Source organism: Zosterops lateralis (assembly GCF_965231275.1).
Source record: "Zosterops lateralis genome assembly, chromosome: 5".
Lineage (NCBI taxonomy): Eukaryota > Metazoa > Chordata > Aves > Passeriformes > Zosteropidae > Zosterops > Zosterops lateralis.
The window spans coordinates 47,573,184-47,595,550 of record NC_139766.1 but is presented as its reverse complement, the minus strand read 5'-3'; the positions used below and the strand labels follow the sequence as shown (position 1 = coordinate 47,595,550).

Sequence of the window (22,367 nt, the reverse complement as noted above, 5' to 3'; positions counted from 1 at the left end):
TTCTCAATGACTAGGAATGCAAATACTATATTTTGCATAAGAAAAGTTGCTGAACTGCTGTATGCTATTGGTTCTTTTGGAGTACTTTTTTCATTGTTCTCTCTAACCCATGGAAAAGCATACCATTATTAGCATCACCCTGTGAAACTAACTGCAAGTGGCAAACTAAGATCATTTCGATTGCTGGAATCCACAACTCCAGCGGACACACCTAATACTACTGAACTAAAACACGAAATTGAATGTAAGCTTAAGTCCAGTATAGTTACATAACTCCTGTTTCACAAAAGTGTACTGAGAAATAGAAGAATCTACCCTTAAAACTTGTCTTATCTTAGTTGCAATTGATCTACAAAATGAAAAACTGTTGCAGATAAATAGTGTAATTTTTGAAAATTTCCAATTTTTTCCTAGGCTTATTCACTTGATAGAATTTTAGCCTTCCAACAGCAGTTTATTTTCATTAGAATATCATGCTGCAGACAGAAACTGATTTCTATATCAAACTCATGCGTGCTAATGCACATGGATGGTTCTTCATGAGTCAAAGCAGCAAAGAGTTAAAATTCCTCTCATTTACTTTTGGAGTAGTCACCTTGAAAATGTACAAAATAATCCAAAACTAATTTTTAACTTGATAGTTCTCTTCTAGATAATCAGTATTTTGTAGATCGCAATACTAGCAAAAATAATAAATGTTAACTGCTTTATGTAAAGCCAAATTGGGCAGGCAGGGAGAGGGAACACACAAAATAAAAACAATGAAAAATTCAAAACCATTTTCTGAGGGTGATTTATGATCTGTATCCTACACAGTCACAGAAAAACCTTCCAACTAAGATTTCACACCGCTTGTATACATCTTTCCTTCCAGATAACTATGTTTGCTTTCAGAAATGTCTTTAACTAATCTTGTTTTCAATATGCATAGCTAGAAAGGTGAAAAAATGCAAGTAAGAACAGTCTAGAATTTTCCCTGTGGTTCAAGAGGCAAAGTTATACACTAGATGTGCCCATCTCAAGATCCCCACAATGGGGGAAAAAGTAGTTAAAGGCTTTGATCTACCAGCTAACTCCTAGCCTCAAAAAAGGAATCCAAAACCACAGAGCTGAGAACCCTCCTAAACTTGACAAACACTACCCAAATAATTTTTGTGTGATTACTGAATGATGCTAACCAGTGTGGGGCCCAGTACAGGTGGATCAGAGAACGATCTGATTCCCAGTAGGGCAGCAGTTCCTCACTCAACTTTGTAAAGAAGAGTCAGTTCAGGTGACTGCCTGCTCCAGATGTTCCTCTCCTCATATCGCCTCTCTCTTAAATGGAATCTGAACAATGACTGCAGGGGGAAGCAGAAGTGCTTCAAGAAAACACCTCCCTCTGCACTTTCTGGAAATCACAGAATCCAACCACCTAGTCAAGTAATTGAGACACAAGTTTCTACAACGAAATTTTACACCCCTTGACCTCAGCTAGGATTAACAGTGCACTTAAACTCCCACATAGGATTAGTCATCTGGGAGCTGTATTGGTAGTAATACAGTTTTACACATCATTCAGAATATCATAAATCAAAATTAAAAATCCAGCATGAAAGAAAATCTCAGAATCATCTAACCTCCCTTCCAGGGAAGGAACTGATGACTTAAGAATTCTTAAAGGGCAGCTTAGGATTTTCCTTCGTATTTGTGACAGATATAACCTGAAATATAGCATCATTTAAGTTGAAAAAGACCTTTATGATTGTCAAGCCTAACCATTCAGTAATTAAATACAGGATTTCTACTGTAATTGATTTAACCTTGTCTTTGAATTTCTAAGCTTCTTGTGAGAAAGTGATGGTTTAGACAAATTCTAAGAGGCACTTTTAACCACCACTGGTTTATCACTCTACATCCACATGCTGTCAAACACAAATAGAAAAATGAGACATAGAATTAAAAATTTTTTGGAACACAAAATTTTGCTCCAAGGTAGGTTTATTTCATAAATAAAGCTTGTTCTGTTACACCACAGAGCTATATCGTGCACTGGGAGGAAATGACTGGAAAATTTCAAGTGGCAGGCCTGACAAAAAGCAAATATGAATGATCTGAGGGTACAGTTCAAGCATTAATTAAGCCTATCAAAGGATAAATGTGAAGATGTTAACCACAGACTTCTGAACAGCACCTGCTAAGCTGCCAAGCTGAACTCAGTGGAGTAGCCCAGAGAGACTAGAAATGTATGTATGCTGTCCAAAACCTGACAAACCAGCTTAATTCCTTTCTCTACCTACACGTGCTTTATTAGGAAAGGGGGGAATTTCTATGTCTGCAGAGGAAAGTACTGAAAAAAATACATTTAATTCTTAAATTACAACTAGCCCCAATCTATCTACCATCAGATATAAATCTTTATTTATCTAGTAGATATATGGGTCTCTGTCATTTTGAATTGACGTCAGCTGTGAATCAAAACTGTACTGACGCACATTAGCCTTCAGTATCCTGGCATTTCGTGCTCACTTTTTCATCACACACTGACACCTAGAAAGTCACACGCAGATACGTGGATTTTATAATGCACAGAGTGTGTGCATCTGAGATGGAAATTGCCAGTTCAAAGAGGGTCTTGGTGGATCCAGCATATGGCAACAATTGTCTGTATTACTAATCATTCATTGAGATTATTTATTATAATGTTGTTTTATTTTTGTATTAGTTTTCTACGCCTCTGTTTGTAATGCTATGTATAAAATGGACTCAAATAATTTAGAAAGTTTAATAACATGTTTAAACCAGGACACATTATGTAGGCAGGAATTTACTGCAGCAAATATAATTTTCTTAAATCACCATGTGGACTTTCTCCTTTTAGCTTACCTATGGCAATTTATTTTTATAATTTTCAGTGAAGAAATGGGTAGAGGTATCTTTTTCTATTGCTGGCTTTTGCAGATGAGGCAGTTGTTCCTTCACCATCATAGTCACAGAAAAGGAAAGGAATAGTTTGGGGCTCTCCTCCCGGGAGCTGCAGAAATAAACACTGCCTGCTCTTATTTATGCAGTCAGCATTACACAAATGTAGCAAATTAAAAGATTCAGCCCATAGTTCATTCAAAATGGCAGCTGCCTCATAAGTGGCTAATAAATGTGGTCTGATATGTAGCTTTGTTCCTGTGACACAGAATTAATAGCAACTGTAATTTTAAGAGGTCTCAAAATTTTCTGCTAGAATCATCTTTTATAATTATCTTCAATCACTGTGAAAATATTGGCATACAAAAAATTAAACTCATGAATTGCAATACATTTTATTTATAGAACCAAGGGTCTTAAAAACCCATTACTGTATGAATGTGACTGACATGATTACAAAGGCCACAGCTAGTGCTTAGCCATGCAGATTTAGAAATCCTCCCACAATTTCCAGGAAGAACTGGAAGTTTATTTGCTGAATATTATCAGTATGTCCTCATACAAAATTTTTGTATGTTTACAAAAATTACCATATTTTTACAACCTTCTTCTGGTTCTCATGGCACAGAAATACTACCACATTAACCTGCATTGCAGCAAGTTTAACACTGCACTTGTTTAATCTAAAGCATCTACTTGGGAACTGTGCTGAGGTTTGTTGAGGATACTGTTATTGTATATGGTTCCAAACAGAAAAATCTGTAAACCCAGGTATCTTTTAAGATGAACAGTTGATCACTTGTATCTCTTTCCACTTCCTGAGAACAAGCAAGGAGTCTGAGGCAAATGGATCAACTGAAAACCTCATCTCTCCTAAGCCAATCACCTCTGTTGTGACTGAACACAAGGATAAAGCATATAAACTGAGAAAATACATACTAAAACCACAGTACAAAGAAGCTGTTCAGACTCCATATGTTTTGAATTTTCTGTTCATTTAAAAGGGAAAAAAATTAAAACCTTAAATACTTATCGCTGTTTCACTACCAAACCTGAAATTTATTGCAAAAGTTTTGTTGCCATATGCCTAAGAGTTACTTTGGGCAAATGCCAAAAATAAAAGGTGGTCTGTGAAGACACCTGTTGAGAAAGAAAAAAGATTACTGTAAAGTGGGAAATTTCTATAGGATCACCAAGCCAAATCCTCAGGGTAAGGTCAGGAATTGAGATAGCTGCTCCTTGAGCTTAGACATCTATATTTTTGTATGATTCTGAAAAGGAGGCGACGTGACCAGCTACTAGAAGTACAACAACTGTTGCAAAGATGCTTAACATCGCCATAGGCTATGTTTAATCACAGATGAAAAGCACACAATCTTTGCTCATTTCTTCTCCTCTGATTATTCCAATTCTATTTGCTTTACAGCAACTGAGTTGCCATTGTATCTGAGGCTGAAAAACTTGCACTTGGATGAGATTAATTTTATGTACACCCAGAGACATTGCTACCAGACATTTGCCTAGGCAGCCCCAATCTCTAGCTGGAGACCCAGAAGAAAACAAAATAGCACCATCAAAGCACCATCAAAGACAAAGTCTTATAAATGCATAAAGTTCTCTGCAGACTGACTGTCATGGAGAGATGAAGGAGAAACTTCCCCATTTCTTTGTTTATGAAGAAATGCTCTGTGGGTATTTCCATATTCTGAAACTTGATTCTAAAGAAGTGAAGCTTTACCACCACACACGTGGCAACTTCCAGGATCGTTTACTTGGATGTTGAGCTTGACCTGTGCCCCAGCTTGGGAAAACCAGTAGGGAAAAAATTTTGTTTGCTTCAAATTTTCAACGGAAAACAGTAAAAATCTGCTACCCATTTAACCTGCAGAGGTTTACAAAACCCTATAGTTAATATATTTGGCCTCCTCACTGCATTCACAAGATACTTTTTTTTTTTTTAGTGGCTGGGTAGTTTTGGGGTAGAGGTTTGGTGTGGGTTTTCTTTACGGGGGTACATTTGTGTACTTCTTCAAAGTTCTAGCATTATTTCCAAATGACATTGTCATACAAAATGCCTGCAAAAACTGCCTGTCATCTCATTTTCCAATCAACGTTTGTGCACTCTTTTCCCTTTTATGTGAGTATATGTGATAATCTATTTCAATTTTAAACTCAAGCTGAAAGATTCACAACTCTGATTTGGTCACTGTCAGTTATACAAAGCTTGTTATGAGGAAAAAAAAAGAGCTGTACACCAGTGTAAACTTCTTCAGTATTCTCAGTGCCTTAAATAATAACCAGTTAATCGTGGTTTTATAAACCCCTTTATAACTGTATTACTCATTAGCAGTAAACCCCACTTATTTTATTGATTTTTGATGCTGTGTCCTCCTGGGGATTTAGATTTCTCACTGTAATTCCTTTCACTGTATTTCACTATTCTTAAAGTATCTTTAAAAACTAGAATGGACATAGGCAAAGAAAACTTAAGCCTTGGAGAAAACAGTCACTTGCTTTTGTGAGAGAGCTACCCCAGGTTTAGGTTATATGTGGCAGATACACCTCACCATCCTCACAGAATATCCCATAAAATCTAATACAGATTTAAGCAAAAAGCCTTCTACAGGAGTTTACTAAGACTAGAGAAATAACTTAGAACACTAATAGCCTTCTCATAGACCTCTACATGGCTGTAAAAGCACTTTCAAAGGACATGGCACTTGCAGTTACATATTTCCCATTCAAAGCAGGAGGGTAACTGAAAAGATTGAAACATTCAGCCACCTGACAACTTTCAGGAAGCAAAGCCAAATTTCATTCCCAGTCATTTTCAAGCAGGAAGAAGCAGTACCCAATCAAGTGCTAAGCACTACTGACAGCTCACATTACACAGGAGGAGAAATGCACTCAGACTAAGTTTGCCCATAACAACACCCATTAGACCCAGCAATTCAATACCATAGCTCTGAAGTACCTTCACTGTTTTCAGATCCCAGAACAAATCTCTTCAAGAAACACTTGTACTCACCTACACAGATTAATCACTCTAAGAGAAATTGGAATGTGCACTCAGAGACCTGATAATGGTTTTAGTACATCCAAGCAGGTTTCTTGACACTGGTAATCAGTTCCTCACCAGCTGAATTCCCACTACTTGTAATTGTAAAGATGGACACTGGATGGTGATCCATTGGTGATACTATTCTGCAATTACAGAACCTGCCCAGGTAAAAGCATTGAAATAGGCTGCATCAAATACAGTGTTCCCACTGGGTCAAGGGAGGTGATTTTCCCTCTCTGCTTCACTCTTGTGAAACCCCATCTGGAGTACTGTGTCCACCTCTGGGGCCTAAAGTGTAAGGAAACACATGGACCACTTGGAGTAAGTCCAGAGGACCACTGATATGATGAGAGGGATGGAGCAGCTCTTCTCTGTAGACTGTAGATTTCTCTGTAGGCTGAGAAAATTGGGGCTGTTCAGCAAAGGCTCCAGGAAGATTTTATTGTAGCCTTTCAATACTGAAAGGGGCCCTGTACAATAGTTGTGAACAAATATCCTTTTTCTTACCAAGGCCTGTAGTGACAGGACAAGAGGCAATGATTTTTAACAAAAAGAAAGTTTATATCAGATTTAAGAAATATTTTTTTTAATTATGAGAGTGGTGAAATACTGGAACAGATTGTCCAGAGAAGCTATGGATGACTCATCCCTAGAAGTGTTCTCAATCCCTCTAAGTGCTCAAGACCAAGGCTGGATGGGGCTTTGAGCAACCTGGCCTAGTGGAAGGTGACCCTGCCCATGGCAGAGGGGTAGGAACTAAATGATCCAATCATTTTCTTTCTCACACAAACCATTTTGAGGTCTGTGATTCTACAAATTCTCCTCTAATTGCAGGTGCTCAAGGTATACTATTTATATTTTATCAATGGAAACATTTTTAAAACTCACTGAAAAATATCTTTTGTCTGAAAAACATAGGCAAATCAATCTGGGAGGGCCCTTTAAGCTACACTATCAAGTCCTATAAGTAAGATTATTACTATGCTTCAACACTCACTATGTTGTGCACATATATTATCACATTTAGTCACTTGGTTTCTAATACCCATGTGACAGTAGGCATATATTTCTTTCAATGAATGGGAACTGCAGACAGTTTGATGAGTTCTGGAAAGAAATGTATTATTAATAGATTCTAGAAAGATGCATTATTTCATATATGTTTTTTTCAGGGAATAAATCCTAAGGATATGAATGAAACTGACAGAAAAATGAATTGTATCCATTATCAAAAATTACTCTCTGTGATAGTCATTGCAGCCAATTGCTAAGACCTCTGTCATAACACTGTACTTTGCTCAAAATGCATTGAACAATGCAGTCAAGTGAAACAGGAGAGAATTAAAAGAAAGGACTCAGAGGTTCCATATGGCAACACTACAGCTTTCTAATGTGGAAAATTTAGATGCAGTATATTAATAAGTTTTTAAATTAATTAATTAATTATTAATTTTGTATTCAAGAATGAAGAAACTCAATACAAAATATGTACAACATCAAACAATCAGTGCATCTCATTTATGCATCGTAAATAGTCTGGTTCTTTCCAGAAACTTGTCACAGGCTTTTTATTTTGCTTTGTTTTTAAAGGAAAATCCTACATTTTCTAGGCATCTGAGAAACCAAAAAAAAAAAAAAAAAAAAAAAAAAAAAAAAAAAAAAAAAAAAGTCCTTTTGACAGTAATAAAGAGAAACCAAAATATACCAACAGGATTTTAGAGTAATCATAAATTGCTATCATAAATATATGATGAGTTACCGGATAGCCATTTCGCCCTGGTAGACCCTGGTTGAATGAGATGAAATGGTACGACACATTAACAACACAGTCATGATATATGACATAACAAACATGCAGAGCACATTATCAGGAATTATAATTTGTGTATTGCTTGATGTTTTTGCATGTGATGATACTTCAAACCAGGATATATGAGATAGACACTACACAGTGAAGAAACAAGGCTTTAGCAATGGAAATTATGTGTTTCAACTTCTATAAATGCTCTGATTAAAAAGCTACTGGCTACTTCTGATGCCCAGTGAAATTCTGCTTTTTATGAAAGGAACGATTCATGTAAACTGACAGGCAATATGTAGTTAATAATAACAAAAAAGTTTTAGTGCTTAAGCAGTAAAGTATTAGATTCCACTGGAACATAGGTGGCAAAGAAGAAATCTGAGATTGCAGTAAAAGTTCATAAAAAAATTCAAAATCCCCAGCTTCTGACTGCTATTACATGTGCCACTCAGTAGTCATGTACAAGGAAAATAAACAGAGCACTGTGGTAGCCTTTGAAATTACAACGTACACCTAATTCCATCCAGTTTTATGTGGGATATACAAATATTTGATATTTTAAATGAAAACTATTTCCACAGTCTCCCAGGTGAAAACAATACTTAAGTTCACAATGGCAGCCCTTAGCCAGTGTCTATGTAAATACATAAATGAATTAGGAAAAGAAACTACACTATTTTATGCCTTGTAATGACCTAAACCATTGCTGCCTGTCATCAAGACGAAGTCTTGTAGGTTTCAAGTATGAAACTTGGAATTTAAAGTTGGATACTTCTCGAAATTATTCTGTTTTGGAACCTATTTCAGGTTTGTGCTAATATTGCCAAAATTATGACTTATTTTAGGGGGGGTTGTTTGTTTGATTGTTTGGGTTTTTTTAATGTACCTATACTGAAACAGTGGGGAGCTGAAGTCAGAGACATTCTTAATGAGGCATATAGTGAACTCTTGCCACATTGCCCTGGTACAGGAAAATGGTTTGTAACATGATTTATGTTTGCTCTTTGTGTTTCATGGGAAGACTGCAAAAGAAGTTGGGGAAAACAATGTTTCTTTCAAATAAACAGCACCTTTATGCATTATGCCTGGCTTTTCACTGATAACTTGTTAAATGAATTTGTCATTATGAACTGCTGAGCACATGGTCAAAGTCTTACAATGATAAGTAATATCATGACTCAATACATGCAGTTTACAGTAAAATCTTTAGGTCACAGCAAGAATTCAACATATTAATTAAATATTCTTAAACATGCAAGTAGCATAGAATAGACAGATGACAGAGTCTTGAAAATATTGTGGAAATATTGCATCTATTAAAGAAAAAAAACATAGAAGTCTTCAAAAAGTGAAAGAAATACTGTTTTAACAGTCACACTCCTACACTAAATGATGCACATGGATGGCTGGACAGTCTGTATGCCTCTGAAGAACAGGGAGCTTATACCCCACAACTTTGTGATAAATGCAGAGGAAGTTACTACCCAGCAAAAGTGGCCAGGTCTGGGCTTAAGATAGGATACTCACAGGTTTTTATACTTCAGTAAAATAACTGTTATGAAGTCACAGGCAAAATGAACGGAACATACTTACATGGAGTTGTGAATCCAAATGGCAATCTGGAGTGCTGAACATAAAGCTTTATTGGTATAGAGACTTTTTTCTTAACAAACTTTCTGATTAAATTATTCAGCTCCAAGACACTGTATGTATAAATATCAAAAGTCCCTCTTGAGTATACATGATCATTTTATCACGCTGATAACTTAACAGGATCTAACAGATTTCTCCCTGATTCTTGGAAGAACCAACCATGTATCACTGTACTTACAGGAGGTCCTGTAGGGTGGGGGAGAGGGGAAAAAAGGGTAAAAAAAAAAGAGAAAAGAGAACACGTAAGCTTATGAAGTTACTGGAGAAAGACACACACAGTCAAGCACAAGGCCTTGGGATTGTCAGTGAGCAGCACTGCTAATACAGGGCTCACATTTTCCCACTTACGTAAATCTTGTGCTATGGTAGTGCTCTGAAACTTGTAAATATGACTACTGCCTAAAAGCATGCACTTACCTTAACAAATCTTCAATTACAGTCATGCAATCTTATGAAAATTGTTTCTCCATTCATTTCCATGCAATTTCATGCCAGTCCAAAAATACCAGCCATGGACTACAGATCATTTTGACAGGCTCCGCATAAAGCAAATATAACATCACCAGTTTCAGTTAACCACACAGTAAGCATTTGATCAGAGCTTGGCCACAGAATCGCACAAAGTACCCTTGGCATTTCACCTGGGCATCTAGTCAAGAATACATGTACCATCATCTTCCAGACTTCCAACTTTGCCTGTGAGGGGAGGTTTCAGTGGCCACCTGACAGTGCTGAACTTTCTTTTCATCGCCTTCCTCTCTCAAGGCACACATATAAAATCCTCCCCATTAAAATGTCACACTTCGTGAAGTGATATTTGCACATTTTTTCAATTATTCAGACCTCAAAGACTTTTGTGTAGCAGTTCTTGGAAACATTATCAAAGGGCCACAAATCAAATCTACTATTTCAGTCTTATTAAGTTAAGCAGCTGCAGCTCCCAAATCAATGGCATTTCATTAAGCTTTTATGCCTCCCTCTAATTTCTGAATAAAGTGAAGTGCAAAAAGGGTATAAAACAGCAGCAGCTGTACTTTGAGATTGCTTTTAATATTGATAGCCTTTTCATTTTAACAATGCAACTTTTATTGTCCAGCAACTAAGGTATTTTTTTTTTCTGGCAAACATTCTTAAACAGCATTTTAAGGTGCAGGTCTGTTTTTAAATGAGAGATCAATTTCCTTTATTAATAGTTTACCATGTGTTTATTTGAGATGTAAAATCAATCAATGAGCATCCCACAAAGTAATTTCCAGGATCATTTGTAACTCAACCTGCAACCATAGAACTTCCCTCTGTATCATAGCCTCTTTCTCTGAAGTAAATACCAAGACAACACTGAACGGAAACATAAAGGTGATTTGTATCTACTTTTGTCAGGGCTTGCTTTTAGTTTTGTGATTCAGGAAGATATGGAAATAGTTCTGAAGAGCCAGATAAATTATCATTTACATGGATAAGAAAGGCTACAGATGATTTACAGAGATCAAGTTGATGGGAAGACTTTCGTAGCTGGCAGATTAGACAAGACAGCCAAGGAGAACAGAAATGCTCAATTTCTACTGCATTGCCCCCAGAAAGCTCACCTTGATGAAAAACTCAATCCTGCAAGGTAATTGATTCAATTCCAGTGAATGTCAACAGCAAGAGGTGCTCAGCATCTCACAACTTTGCCTCAAATGAAATTTCAAGCAACACACCACCAGCAGGTTTCTATCAAGAGCAACCTCCCTGATACAGGGTAACGAACCAACAAATGTTTTACTTATTTCTGTTAGAAGTTAACTGCTCATTTTTACCAAACAACTTCTCTCATACAGAGTAGTCTACTTATCACATTATGTCCCTGATTATCAACATTCTTGACATAAGGAATTTTATGTCCTTCTTTATTCCCTTATAAAATTGTTCTCTTCAAACCACAGGGGCCTGATTTAACGCTGACATGGTATTTATTCCAACTACTGACTTACATGTAATTGTTCTAACTTGTGAACGAGTGAGAACAGCCCTAAAGGGTTTGACAGTTACAGATGTGATACCAAAGGCACCACGCTGAGCATTATGAAGCATGCCTACAAATTAAGGATGCCCAAGACTAGAGAAATATCTGGAAGGCCACCAGATACATGCCAAGGATCACCAGTTTTACCAGAGAAATTTCAGATTTCTTTTTCAGAGCACACATGCAATACAACAAAAAAATCAAGGCATGCTGGGTATGCACCCTCACAAAAACAGCCATCAAATGACAACAGATCTTATGAAATTGAAAACTTACCAGTCTCTCCTCTTCTTCCCCGCTTACCTCTTTTCCCTGGAGGACCTAAAAAGAAGATGGTGGATTGTAACTTTTCCCCTTGAAATTTCACTTAGAGTATTGTTTCTGTGGATGTAAGGGCACTGGACTGATGTACTATACGAAGCTCAGAGACTTTGGCTGAGCAGGGGTAGAGGACAACCCAAGTAAGATTTTGGAAGTTTGTAGTAAATTTGATAGCTGTGGCACCCACGATAGGCTCCCTGAAAAAAGGCTGGGAGAAACTTTAAAGGTCTTCCAGTTCATTCCTCTCTTTCAAAGAAAAAGTTAACCATGTCTAAATTTTTATTGCAAATTCTACAGATTCCCGCCCTGCCCGCCAACCCCCCAATACTACACTGTTCTGACAAGTGGAACACTTTTCTTTATGTCCAACTTGCTGCACTGAAGTCCATAAATTCTCATGCTTTCCACCATGAACCCCATAGAAGAAATTGTTCCTTTTCTTCTCTCAAAAATGTCTTTGTATTCCTCAGAATTGCTGCGCCATTCCTTCAATTATCCTAAACCAAATATATTGTGAGATGTTAAGTTTTATTCAATTATTCCTGTATTAAGCAAAAAGATTAGTATTTATTTGTAAGAGTAAATCCTCCAAAATTTGCTTTCAGTCTCTATTTGAAAACATCCAAGAGATGAAGAAATCACCAACTGGCTTTCAATCCCCTAAACATTTAACAACAACGTACATGTTACCAGATCCAGTGTATAGTGCTTTGCGTCCAGTTTATATTTGTTTATTTGTCAACCAACACAGTGGCTTAGTCCCTGTATGCTTTTTGCTAAGAAATCTTTACTTCTCATTGTGCTTTCTCCACAAATATTTACATAATACAACCAGCATCTGCTGTCACCTCTGGGGGGGGGAAAAAAAAAAAAAAAAAAAAAAAAAAAGGAAAAAATCCTTTTTCCCCCTCATTTCTGCCCTCACTACCCTTTTCCAAAAACTGTAGATCTCAGATGTCAGACTGCAGACACTTTCCCCGCTCTTCTTGGTGACCTTGACATACTGTTCCTGAAAATGCCAGGAAAGCACACTCGCACTTCTCCATGTACAGCTTGGAGGACAAGGAGCAGCTGTGGGGGTGACACAAGTTCTGAAACTCGGCTGCTCTGAAAAGAGAACCACAGGTGGGACTCTCAAAGCTGCTGAAGAGGGGTGAGCACACGGGTGGAATTTCCAGAAGCAGCGACGCGTGCAGGAGCACAAGTACCTCTGCTGTGGCTGTATCTCACCGTTTGTAATGGATATGAGATGCACAGGTGGCTTTGTGCAAATGGCCTGCTACTTTAAACTTTACAAGTCATCTCAAGCATCATGCCATAGCTTTTAAATAGCTTTGCATTATATGTTTGCAGCAATCTGGCTTAAAAGACTAAGATGCTGAAAAGCGGCATTAGTGAAACAATTTCAAGACATGTATGAAACAGCACCAGTTCTCCAGGTGAATAAAATGCTATTGATTTAAAGAGAAAGGAAGAAGGGAAAAGAAAGAGAGAAGGGAGAAGAGAAAGAAGAAGGGGAGGAGAAGAAGGAGGAGAAAGAAAATAAAGTAGCTCTTGTCTTGAATGTAGAGAGGTTTACTCCTATAAATTTGACTAAAATCCTTCTTGCCTGTTCTAATAATTACAGTAGTGGCATGATGACAATATTTTACAAAGCAAGAATGGCATAAGATATTTAGAATCAATAGCACGAATACTTTGATACCATGAAAAATAGGAGAAAGTGTCATTTAACTACCAGAGAATCTTGCCATTTTCTTCTAGAAATGGTATCTATAGAAACTTCTTACACAGGAAGCAGCATGTTACAGACACAGTAAGTTTCTATGTGCATCTCCTATTTTTCCTCCCACAGCTAACACCAAAACTTCTTAGAGTCCCCTGACGTGCACACAGCCCTGCAGAGGCCCTCTGTGGAGATTTCCTGAGCTGTATCCAAGCTCACAACACAGATGCAGAGCAATTTGGGCTCAACATGAAGATGGGTGTGCTGGAGAAACTTAGAACGTTCTTCTCCATGTGATGACATGTCATTGTGCATACAGCAGTAATATTCTACTAAATAGGGCGGTGATTTTTTATTTTATTAAACTTTAACTGTGCTATAGTTGTGCACACAAATAAACAAGTCTACTAACAGGTTTGCTTATGAGAAAGGAACAGTACTTGGAAACCAAAAATTTTGGCTACACACCAGCAAAATACATTAAAGTCACTAAGACAATATCCTGAAGGTGACTTCAAGCTATGAATTTTAGGAAGGAATGAAATCTGTCCAGAAAACAAGAATTCCACAGAGCATCGTGTTGCTATATAGAGGGATAGCAAAAAACAGGCTCCAGTTCAGGTCTTTCCTTTGACATCAAATGCTGATCCCTTCTAAGATGTTATTCTAAGATTATTAGATTTCAATGTGTGAATTGTCAGAAAAATTACTGTTATTATTATGTTTCCAAAGTAAACACACTGCTGAGGTTGTTTACTCTGGAGTATTAGAACAATACTCTCAATTATAACTACTTTGAATAATAGACCAATATTAATGAAACCATACCACCATACCACTGCCCCTGACCATCAGACCAGCAGTATTTAAGGGCCACTGAGTGACATGTATCTCCTTCTCTCTCACACTAAAACTTCTTTGATTCGTGCCCTGTTCAAGTCTGTCAAGGTGGTGGCATTTGCAAAACTCTAATTAATTGAGAGATGAGAGATGGATCTTGCAAGCTTCCACTAGATTTTGCTGGCAATGTGAGGAAATAGTTTTTGTATATTTACCTATTTGCTTACTTTATAGCAATACAAACCAATTCATTTTAAACAGTTTACCACAGATGATTTCAATTCACAGGAAACTAACTCTGAAATTTATGGCCATCACTAGATGACCTACTGCTTCAGAAAGTACACAAGCTTTCATGTTTTCCTGAACAGGCTGCTTTCTCTAAATCTCAACTGCTAACATATCATCTGTTGCTGCAAGAGTTTCAAACTATCAAAACCTTGGGCATTTTTCTATAAATATTAATTTTCCATCTGTCTATAATATTTATAACTTTGCACTAATTGGAAGATTTGGTGGAGACTCATCACAGCAGAAGTAGCAGTGAATAAAGCTGTATTATGGACAATGTCAGCTTACATCAACTCCACAGATTTTTACAGCTTGTACAAAACACTCAACATGACACAACTACTCTGAACTTTCCAGTCTGGGGTAAAAAAGTCTCTTCAAGAGTATCAGAAATGTCTATGCTGAACTGAATTGATTCCAGAGTGTTTTAAGGGTATTTTGTTTTAAAATATATTTTCATATTAAAAATATAAATGTTAGGAAGAAAAATAGGAGTTTGAATCTCAGTGGAGTGAGTTGCGTTAATAAACACTAGTGATACTGAGAAATAAGCAAAAGCTTGTTTATAGTAGCCAACTTTGGCAAAAGATTGTTTTTCCAGGGTCACTACATTTACCTACCTGTAGGGAGTAAGAGCAAAATTGCAGATCACCTGGTTTTCATTTTTAACTTAATTTAGTTTCAAAATATTTGAAATTACTTTATTCTTCCAAAACCATTTATGAATCTAATTCTAACCAACAGAAAATTTAGAAAGAAATCCATTAAATTAAAATAAAAATAATGCCACTGTTATTCCATATTTTTGAAGAGAATATTTTGGAATTGAAAGAAACTAAAAGCTAACTGAAACTAAAAGTCAATTATTTATCAAAATTTATGTTCTCAAGCACAAAATGTCAGACACTCAAAAAGTAGATATTTCCTACCATAAGAGTCTGTCAAACATAAAAGCACCACAAATAAAAAGAACTCTCTCACCCTGCACAAAACGGACAAAACCATCTGCACTCTTTGCGTTTATTGATCTATTTACAGCAAACAAATTCTACATTTCAGAAACAGCAGACAGGAAAAAAAAGGAAAAAAAACCCACCACATTTGGGGGTGAGACACAGAGTTCCTCTATCAGCACCTGCCAGGAACATCAAATGCTTGGCCATTTGGTCACCAGCTGATCTAGAAAGTCAAGTTTGTCCTAAGTTTGGAAAGAATTACAGTGGCATTATCAAGCCAAAAGAAACATATTTGGTTACAACAAACTCCAAAAGCTAGTCATTGTCATTGTAAGTAAGAGCTACACCAAACATGCATCAACGAAAGAATAACACAAGAGCTCAGAATCATGGTCCCTCTTCTACTGATGCCCAGCACATCACCCATATGTTGTGTCATACATAGACTCATTAAAGTAATGAGTATTCCACGTGCACATGAAAGAATAATATTTCCCTGGCTATTTCAAAGGACATCCCATTTCACATGAAGTTCACAGCAACACAGGATTTCTGCCTGCCAAGTCAGAAAAATGAACACAGCTACACTCTCAGAATAAATCCTGACCAACTTTGCTGAAGGAAGTAGAATTACTTCAGTATCGTCAGGCATAAAACTGTCAGCCTTGCCGAAATCATCTGCATTAAATTATCCAGAAATCAGCCGAACTATACCAACCAAATCATCCTGATTCAACTGTGACACTGGTAAAATAACTGCTACTGGCATTTCAAGCTCCATCACTCACTCCAAGCTGTAAACAGATCCAACTCTTTCCTTTCTGCTTCCAAAGTACAATCACCCAGCTGTCACCATTTTATCCCACTACACATTTCTCCCTGTCAAACCAACTCAGGAAGGAGTAGAGCAGTGAGGAGAACCAACTCCTCACTGCTCACAGGGAGAGAAGAGCCTCCCCAGCAAAGTGGCACCTCTGCCTCAGAGCTGTGGGAGTACCAGCACTGCAGGTAGGGAGCAGGGCAGAGAGGAGACCACAGAGCCTGATACCTCCTCCTGTGAAATATGCATGCCATGAGCAGTGTGGTGGCCCCAGGTAATGCGGAGTGCCCCATCCTGCCAGCCTCCACCTGCTAGGATGGTCACCATCTCCAGCAAATGGCGCTGAAACACCCCGGTGGGCTGAGCACACTCCCAGCAGATGTCTGCCTGGCCAACATGAGATTCAATAGACACATCCATGGTCCCTTCTCACAGCATTGCCATCAACAGTATTTCTATCTCCAAAGCTGAGCATGTTCATATAAACTCTGCATGGATCTATTGCAGGGTACTTAATCAGCTTTTTCTGCTCCCCCCTCTTTTCTCAGCTTTTTAAACTAATGTAAAACTTGGATTCTTCTTTCCTCATACTCTGCATAACCACTCCACCTGCTCTGTCAGTCTTCTTTCTACCTCAGTCTCTCTGTGACAACCTGCCTGAACTTCCTACCTCATAAAATTATGTACCTCATTTTGAGTCTTGGCTGGATAAATAACATCCATTGTTTCACACTCAGTACATCATCCATTTGGCTCACGATGAAGTATCATTGCATTGCAGGACTTGGATACATATCAGAAGCTATTATGCAACTTGGCTGAGGAAATGTCAAAAATTAGTCTGTCTGATCTCCACAGCAAAGCAACCTGACTGCCCTAAGTCAGATGTGTACCATTTCTGTACATGCTAAATACCACCTGACTAGAGACATCTAGCATAATGTAATTTCACTAGTACCAGATGCCACTGAGGAAGAATCCCATTATTGTCACCTGCAAAATAGCCAGACCTGCCCATACACACACACACGTTATATACATATTTTCAGAGTCCTAGAAAGGCTGGGCTTGAAAGTAACCTTAAAGATCATCTAGTTCCAACCTCCCTGCCATGGACAGGAATGCCACCCACTAAATCAGGTGCTCAGGACCCCATCCAACCTGGCCTTGAACACTTTAAGAGAAGCAGCATCTGCAGCTTCTCTGGGTAATCTGTTCCACCACCCTCACAGTAAAGAATTTTTTCCTAACACCTAATCTAAATCTCTTGTTTTTTTCTTCAAAACTGTTGCCCTTTGTCCTAGCACTATCTGCTTGTGTAAAAAGTTGTTCTCCTTCTTTTTTATAAGCTCCCTTTAGGTACTGAAAGGCTATAACGGGGGCTTCAAAAGTCTTCTCTTCTCCAGGCTGGACAATCCCAATTATCTCAGCCTGTCCTCTCAAGAGAGGGCTTCCAACCCTCTGACCATCTCAGTGGCCTGTTCTAGATTCACTCCAAGAGATCTATATCTTTATGCTGGGGATCTCAGTGCTGGAAACAGTACTTGAGGTCCCTCATTGTGCTGGCCACACTTCCCATGATGCAGCCCAGGATGCAGTTGACTGTCTGGGCTGTGAGTGCACACTGTTAGTTTATGTCCAGCTTATCTTCCACCAGAATCTCCAAATCCTTCTCCACAGGGCTGCTCTCAATAAGTTCTCCTCCCAGTCTAGACTGGGTCTGGGATTGCCCTGACCCCAGTACAGCATTCTGCCCTTGGACTTGTTGAAGCTCATGTAGTTCTCATGGTCCCACTTCTACAGTTTGTCCAGGTCCTCCTGGATGGCATCCTGTCCTTCTGTTGTGTCAGCTGCACTGCTCAGTTTGTGTCATCTACAAACTTGCTGAGGGTGATCTCAATCTTGCTGTCTATGCCACTGACAGAGACATTAAAGAGAACCAGTTCCAAGACAGAGCTGAGGGACACCTCTCATCACCAGCTGTTTTCCATCTCACCTGTAAATCCAAAGATGCTTTTTTTCTAAAACAGTTACAGTCAAGGGTTCACAGTAATCCTGGGTTTTGAGCATTCCCAAAACATCACACAACTTGCACTTCTCTTTTCTCCAGCTGCACTCCTCACAGATACAGTTTTCTGGCATGAATGCACTACACCTGTTTGGTTCTATTCAGATCTAGGCACTGGAGTGTCTGAAGGCATGATTTCCCTGCCAACACCTCAGATAAATCTTAGGGTTGAAGCTGCCTGAGAACTTCGTGAATATTTCTGGTGCTGCTCCCTGGGGCTAGATGCTTGAGTTCTTACTGAATATTCCCCTTTAGGTGCTCTGCTGGCTACCAGTTCCCATCCCAAGCTGAAGCCTGAGTTCATTAAACACTACATAAAATATCAGGTGCCTGTATTTTCTCTTAAAGCCACAATATAAGTAGGGTTATCTGCTTTCTACAGATTCCACAAATGACTCTATTAACACAGGTAAGAGGTGTGAGAGCAAGTTATTCTCTCTGCAAATCCTCCCCTACCTTTTTTTTTTTTTTCTCTGAATTTTTATGATATTGTCATTTTCATGTTCTGTAGGAACAGCAAAAGTGGAACCACTGGTTTACCTAACAGAGCTACAGCTGCATTATACTTTATCCCTATGTTTGCCAACACTTTTACCATGTCCTTGGCCATAGCTGTACTTTTAGGAGTTCCTTCACTGACTTAATCATACATACATCAAAACTTTTGTGACTCACTGAAGTCTGACAGTGACTTACAGTCCCAAGATTCAATCATAATGACATTTTCTCTTTCTTTTTTGTTCAACAGTAGAAGGACTGGGGTAAGAAACACTGCTGCTTACGTGAACTCATTTTAGGAAGACTTTAGGAAGGTTCTTGAACTTTGCCTTTTTTACAGGTTACTGCACCACCAGAGTTGTTGCAGAACACAAGAAATGAATGATAGTTAATTTGCTGTCAAAGGGGAAGATTCACATTTATAAGGCAATCACTGAAATGATACATGTCAGATCCCAGCATTTGTATCCAGATATAATTATGATCTATTTTGCCTAAGTAGTCTGAAACAGATCCCAGTAGCCTGAGATGGAGCAGTTTGATGGTTCTTACAGACTAAATTTTATTGATAAGGCTGTTAAACTATTTTAATGAACATATAACACTCCAAGCACACATGGTCATTTTGCAAACACAGAAATAGCTGCTATCACCTGGCTGAGGGACAGCTGAACCATGTAGGGATAGCTATTCTATACTAGCAAGGCATGAAAGTATTATCATTTCAACTGGCCATTCCATTGTATTATTATCATGCCATATCAATAGTTGGCCCTATGATGCAAAAAGCAATGTCATATTAAAAAAAACCAAAACAACTATTTAAGCTTCATTTAACTTTTTCAGATAATAATGTGGATTGAATAAGAAATAAGGCATCAGAATTAAATTATTCTTCAGCCTCAACAGAATTTAAATTAATTTTAGAAAGAAGTTCAGACACTTTTTGAGGACACACAAATGGTAAAGTAACTACATGGTACAATTGCAATCGCATAAAAGCAAAATCCTCAGAATTAGAAGTCCTTAAAAGCTAATCCTCCATCCACCTTTAGGGAGTCATATTTTATCTCAGTATCAAAGTTCTACCAGGAAAATGACAAATAATTATAACAAAACGATGATGCAAAGCATATTATCCTTCTCTAATGCACTGCTTTGGATGCAATATGTCTCAAGTAGAGAGTAAAATTATAATCTCCAAGAATGAGTAATTCCTTCCCTACTATAACACCAGCTACAGGCAAGGACAGCGAAGGACTGCAGCATTCCAGGTCATGTAGTTGTGAAATGGGGACTTCACAGTCAGTACCTCCCACAACCCCAGTGAATGGCAGGTATCCTTCTTCCTCAACCAACTAAATGCGTTCTCTCCTCAACACAAAAGGACCCCTCTCCCATGTCTGAGCTGTATGATCATAGGCTCAGATGTGTGGACGACAAAAGGACTGAAATCCCCACATCATGATAGACTTAAAAAGGTTTTTTCTATTTCCTCTCAAGTCCTTCATAAATTTATTCTTTCTGCTGTAACTTCCCACCACACTCCTCACGTCGTTTTCCCTTCACAATATGATCTTGTTTACTTGTTTTGCTCTTTTTTTGGCATCCTTTTTCCTTGCTGGCCATATGGCTCTCAGCTGCCAGGCCCAATACAGCAGCAAGCTGGGTGCAACAGCTGGAAAAAAGTCCTGCTCAAGCACCCACACCAGGATTAGACACAGTCTTGGTACTCTTGGTAGATGAAACACAGGCTGCTAGTTTGGAACTGCTTCAAAACAGTTGGGATAGCTCACCTCCAGTGGAAACATGGGATATGTTTAGTGTATGAAAGGAATGATTTTTCCAAGGCTTCTAACTTTGTGGAAGTTGGGTTGCCATCTTTCAACCACACATGACAGTAGCAGAAGGTCACACAGACCTGATATCAGCCAAGGGTAAACCTCAGTCTTTCACTCCAAATTACAGCTATGTGAGACTTAATTCATAAAGAAGAGGTAAAGTCAGAATATGTTTCCTTTAGCTTTCATTCTTAAACATCTGGTCCTGCTTGCAAAGAAAAAACAACAGACTGCAATTGCTTTTTGACAAAAAGGTAAGCCACTGAAAACCCAGCCTCACAATGGCAGGGAAGAGGCAATGCTAAAAACAATGCCAGGTCCTCACAATCCTGATCACAATTGGTGACGTTATTTTCACTGACAGTAATGAAATTAAAATTACCTAAGGATCATAATTCAGATTACTCTGAATGCTCATCATAAAATGTGAGTTTTGCTAAAATTTTCAACAAGTACAGATTTTAATTAGTAAAAGTGCTTTTAAGTGACTATAGTTTCTTTCAGTTTTAGTGCATTTTTAAAACTCGAAATATTTTTATAAGGTACTCAACTTTTCCATGTATTCTGATTTTTCTTCTCAGCTCAAAAGCAAACCTAAAATCCAAAGTATTGCCAAGAATGAGTAAAATTCCCATCACATAATTTGTCATATCAGTTTCATTTTATTCTAAAAATTTTCTCCTGAAGAGTCACTGAGTAACCTTTCCAAGTTTTTAAAGATGAAGAACAACAACCTCAACACCATATTCAGTTAAAGCTGTACAACGCAAATGAAACCAATTTTTAGCATCCTGGACTATCTCCACTTACAATGTGGAGTCCAGGTGTCTCCTCTTACTGCAGATTTGATCCGCATGCTTAACTTTTAAGCCATGATTGACAAGAGTTCGTGATTATGATGACAGATTAAAGTGTTCATTGAATTCAGAGGGTTTTTATTTCAGTTGTGACAGTAGTGTACTGGGAGACAATGAAACACAATATCACGGGATTAAAGGCAGCACATAACTAGTCAGGCACTGGTACTGCAATCATCTTGGTCTCACACACATGCTGATCACCCATTTAAACATAAAACCCTACCCTGAGCAGTGCATATTCCTTTCAAAGTCTTACTCACGTGCCTCCTCTCATTTCTAACATAATAAATATATCATCTGACGAGGAGCTTAGTGACAGCTGCACAAGTTAGTTCTAATTACAAAAAATAATAAGTGGTTTTAAAAGGTTCAATAAGTCTTTATTGCATAATAGCAGCAAAGCAGCACAATTATTGCTTACAAGTAAAAGTAAATACATAAATCAAAACTGTGCTAGGATTGGCTTACTCCTAAACTACAAACATCAGTTTCTCCTGTATAATCTAAAAGAAATTCCCTTTCTTGATGCACCATTCACCTACAGAAGGGAAAAACAACAAACTGCAGACAAACACTTCCAAATGTTATTCTTGAAATAACACAGGAGGTACACAATTGAAAGAGATCAACAATTGTAAAGAGGAAATAATATATTCACTTTGGTCTACATCTTACAGCTGCCTGTAAACTTTAGCAGTGATATGGGCTTTAGTTCTCAAGGAGAT

The 22,367-nt window shown here is 38.0% G+C and overlaps 1 protein-coding gene across 2 annotated transcripts in view; it reads right to left on the bottom strand.

Annotated features, from left to right (window-relative positions):
- COL25A1 (collagen type XXV alpha 1 chain) overlaps positions 1-22,367 on the bottom strand; it is a 294,554-nt gene that overhangs the window by 131,187 nt on the left and 141,000 nt on the right. For both annotated transcript variants that reach the window (XM_083861172.1, XM_083861173.1), the window contains exons 3-4: positions 11,698-11,742; positions 9,595-9,602 (exon numbers count right to left, since the gene is read on the bottom strand). In XM_083861172.1, coding sequence (XP_083717298.1) covers positions 9,595-9,602; positions 11,698-11,742 — 53 coding nt within the window. The remainder of the gene's footprint in view (positions 1-9,594; positions 9,603-11,697; positions 11,743-22,367) is intronic.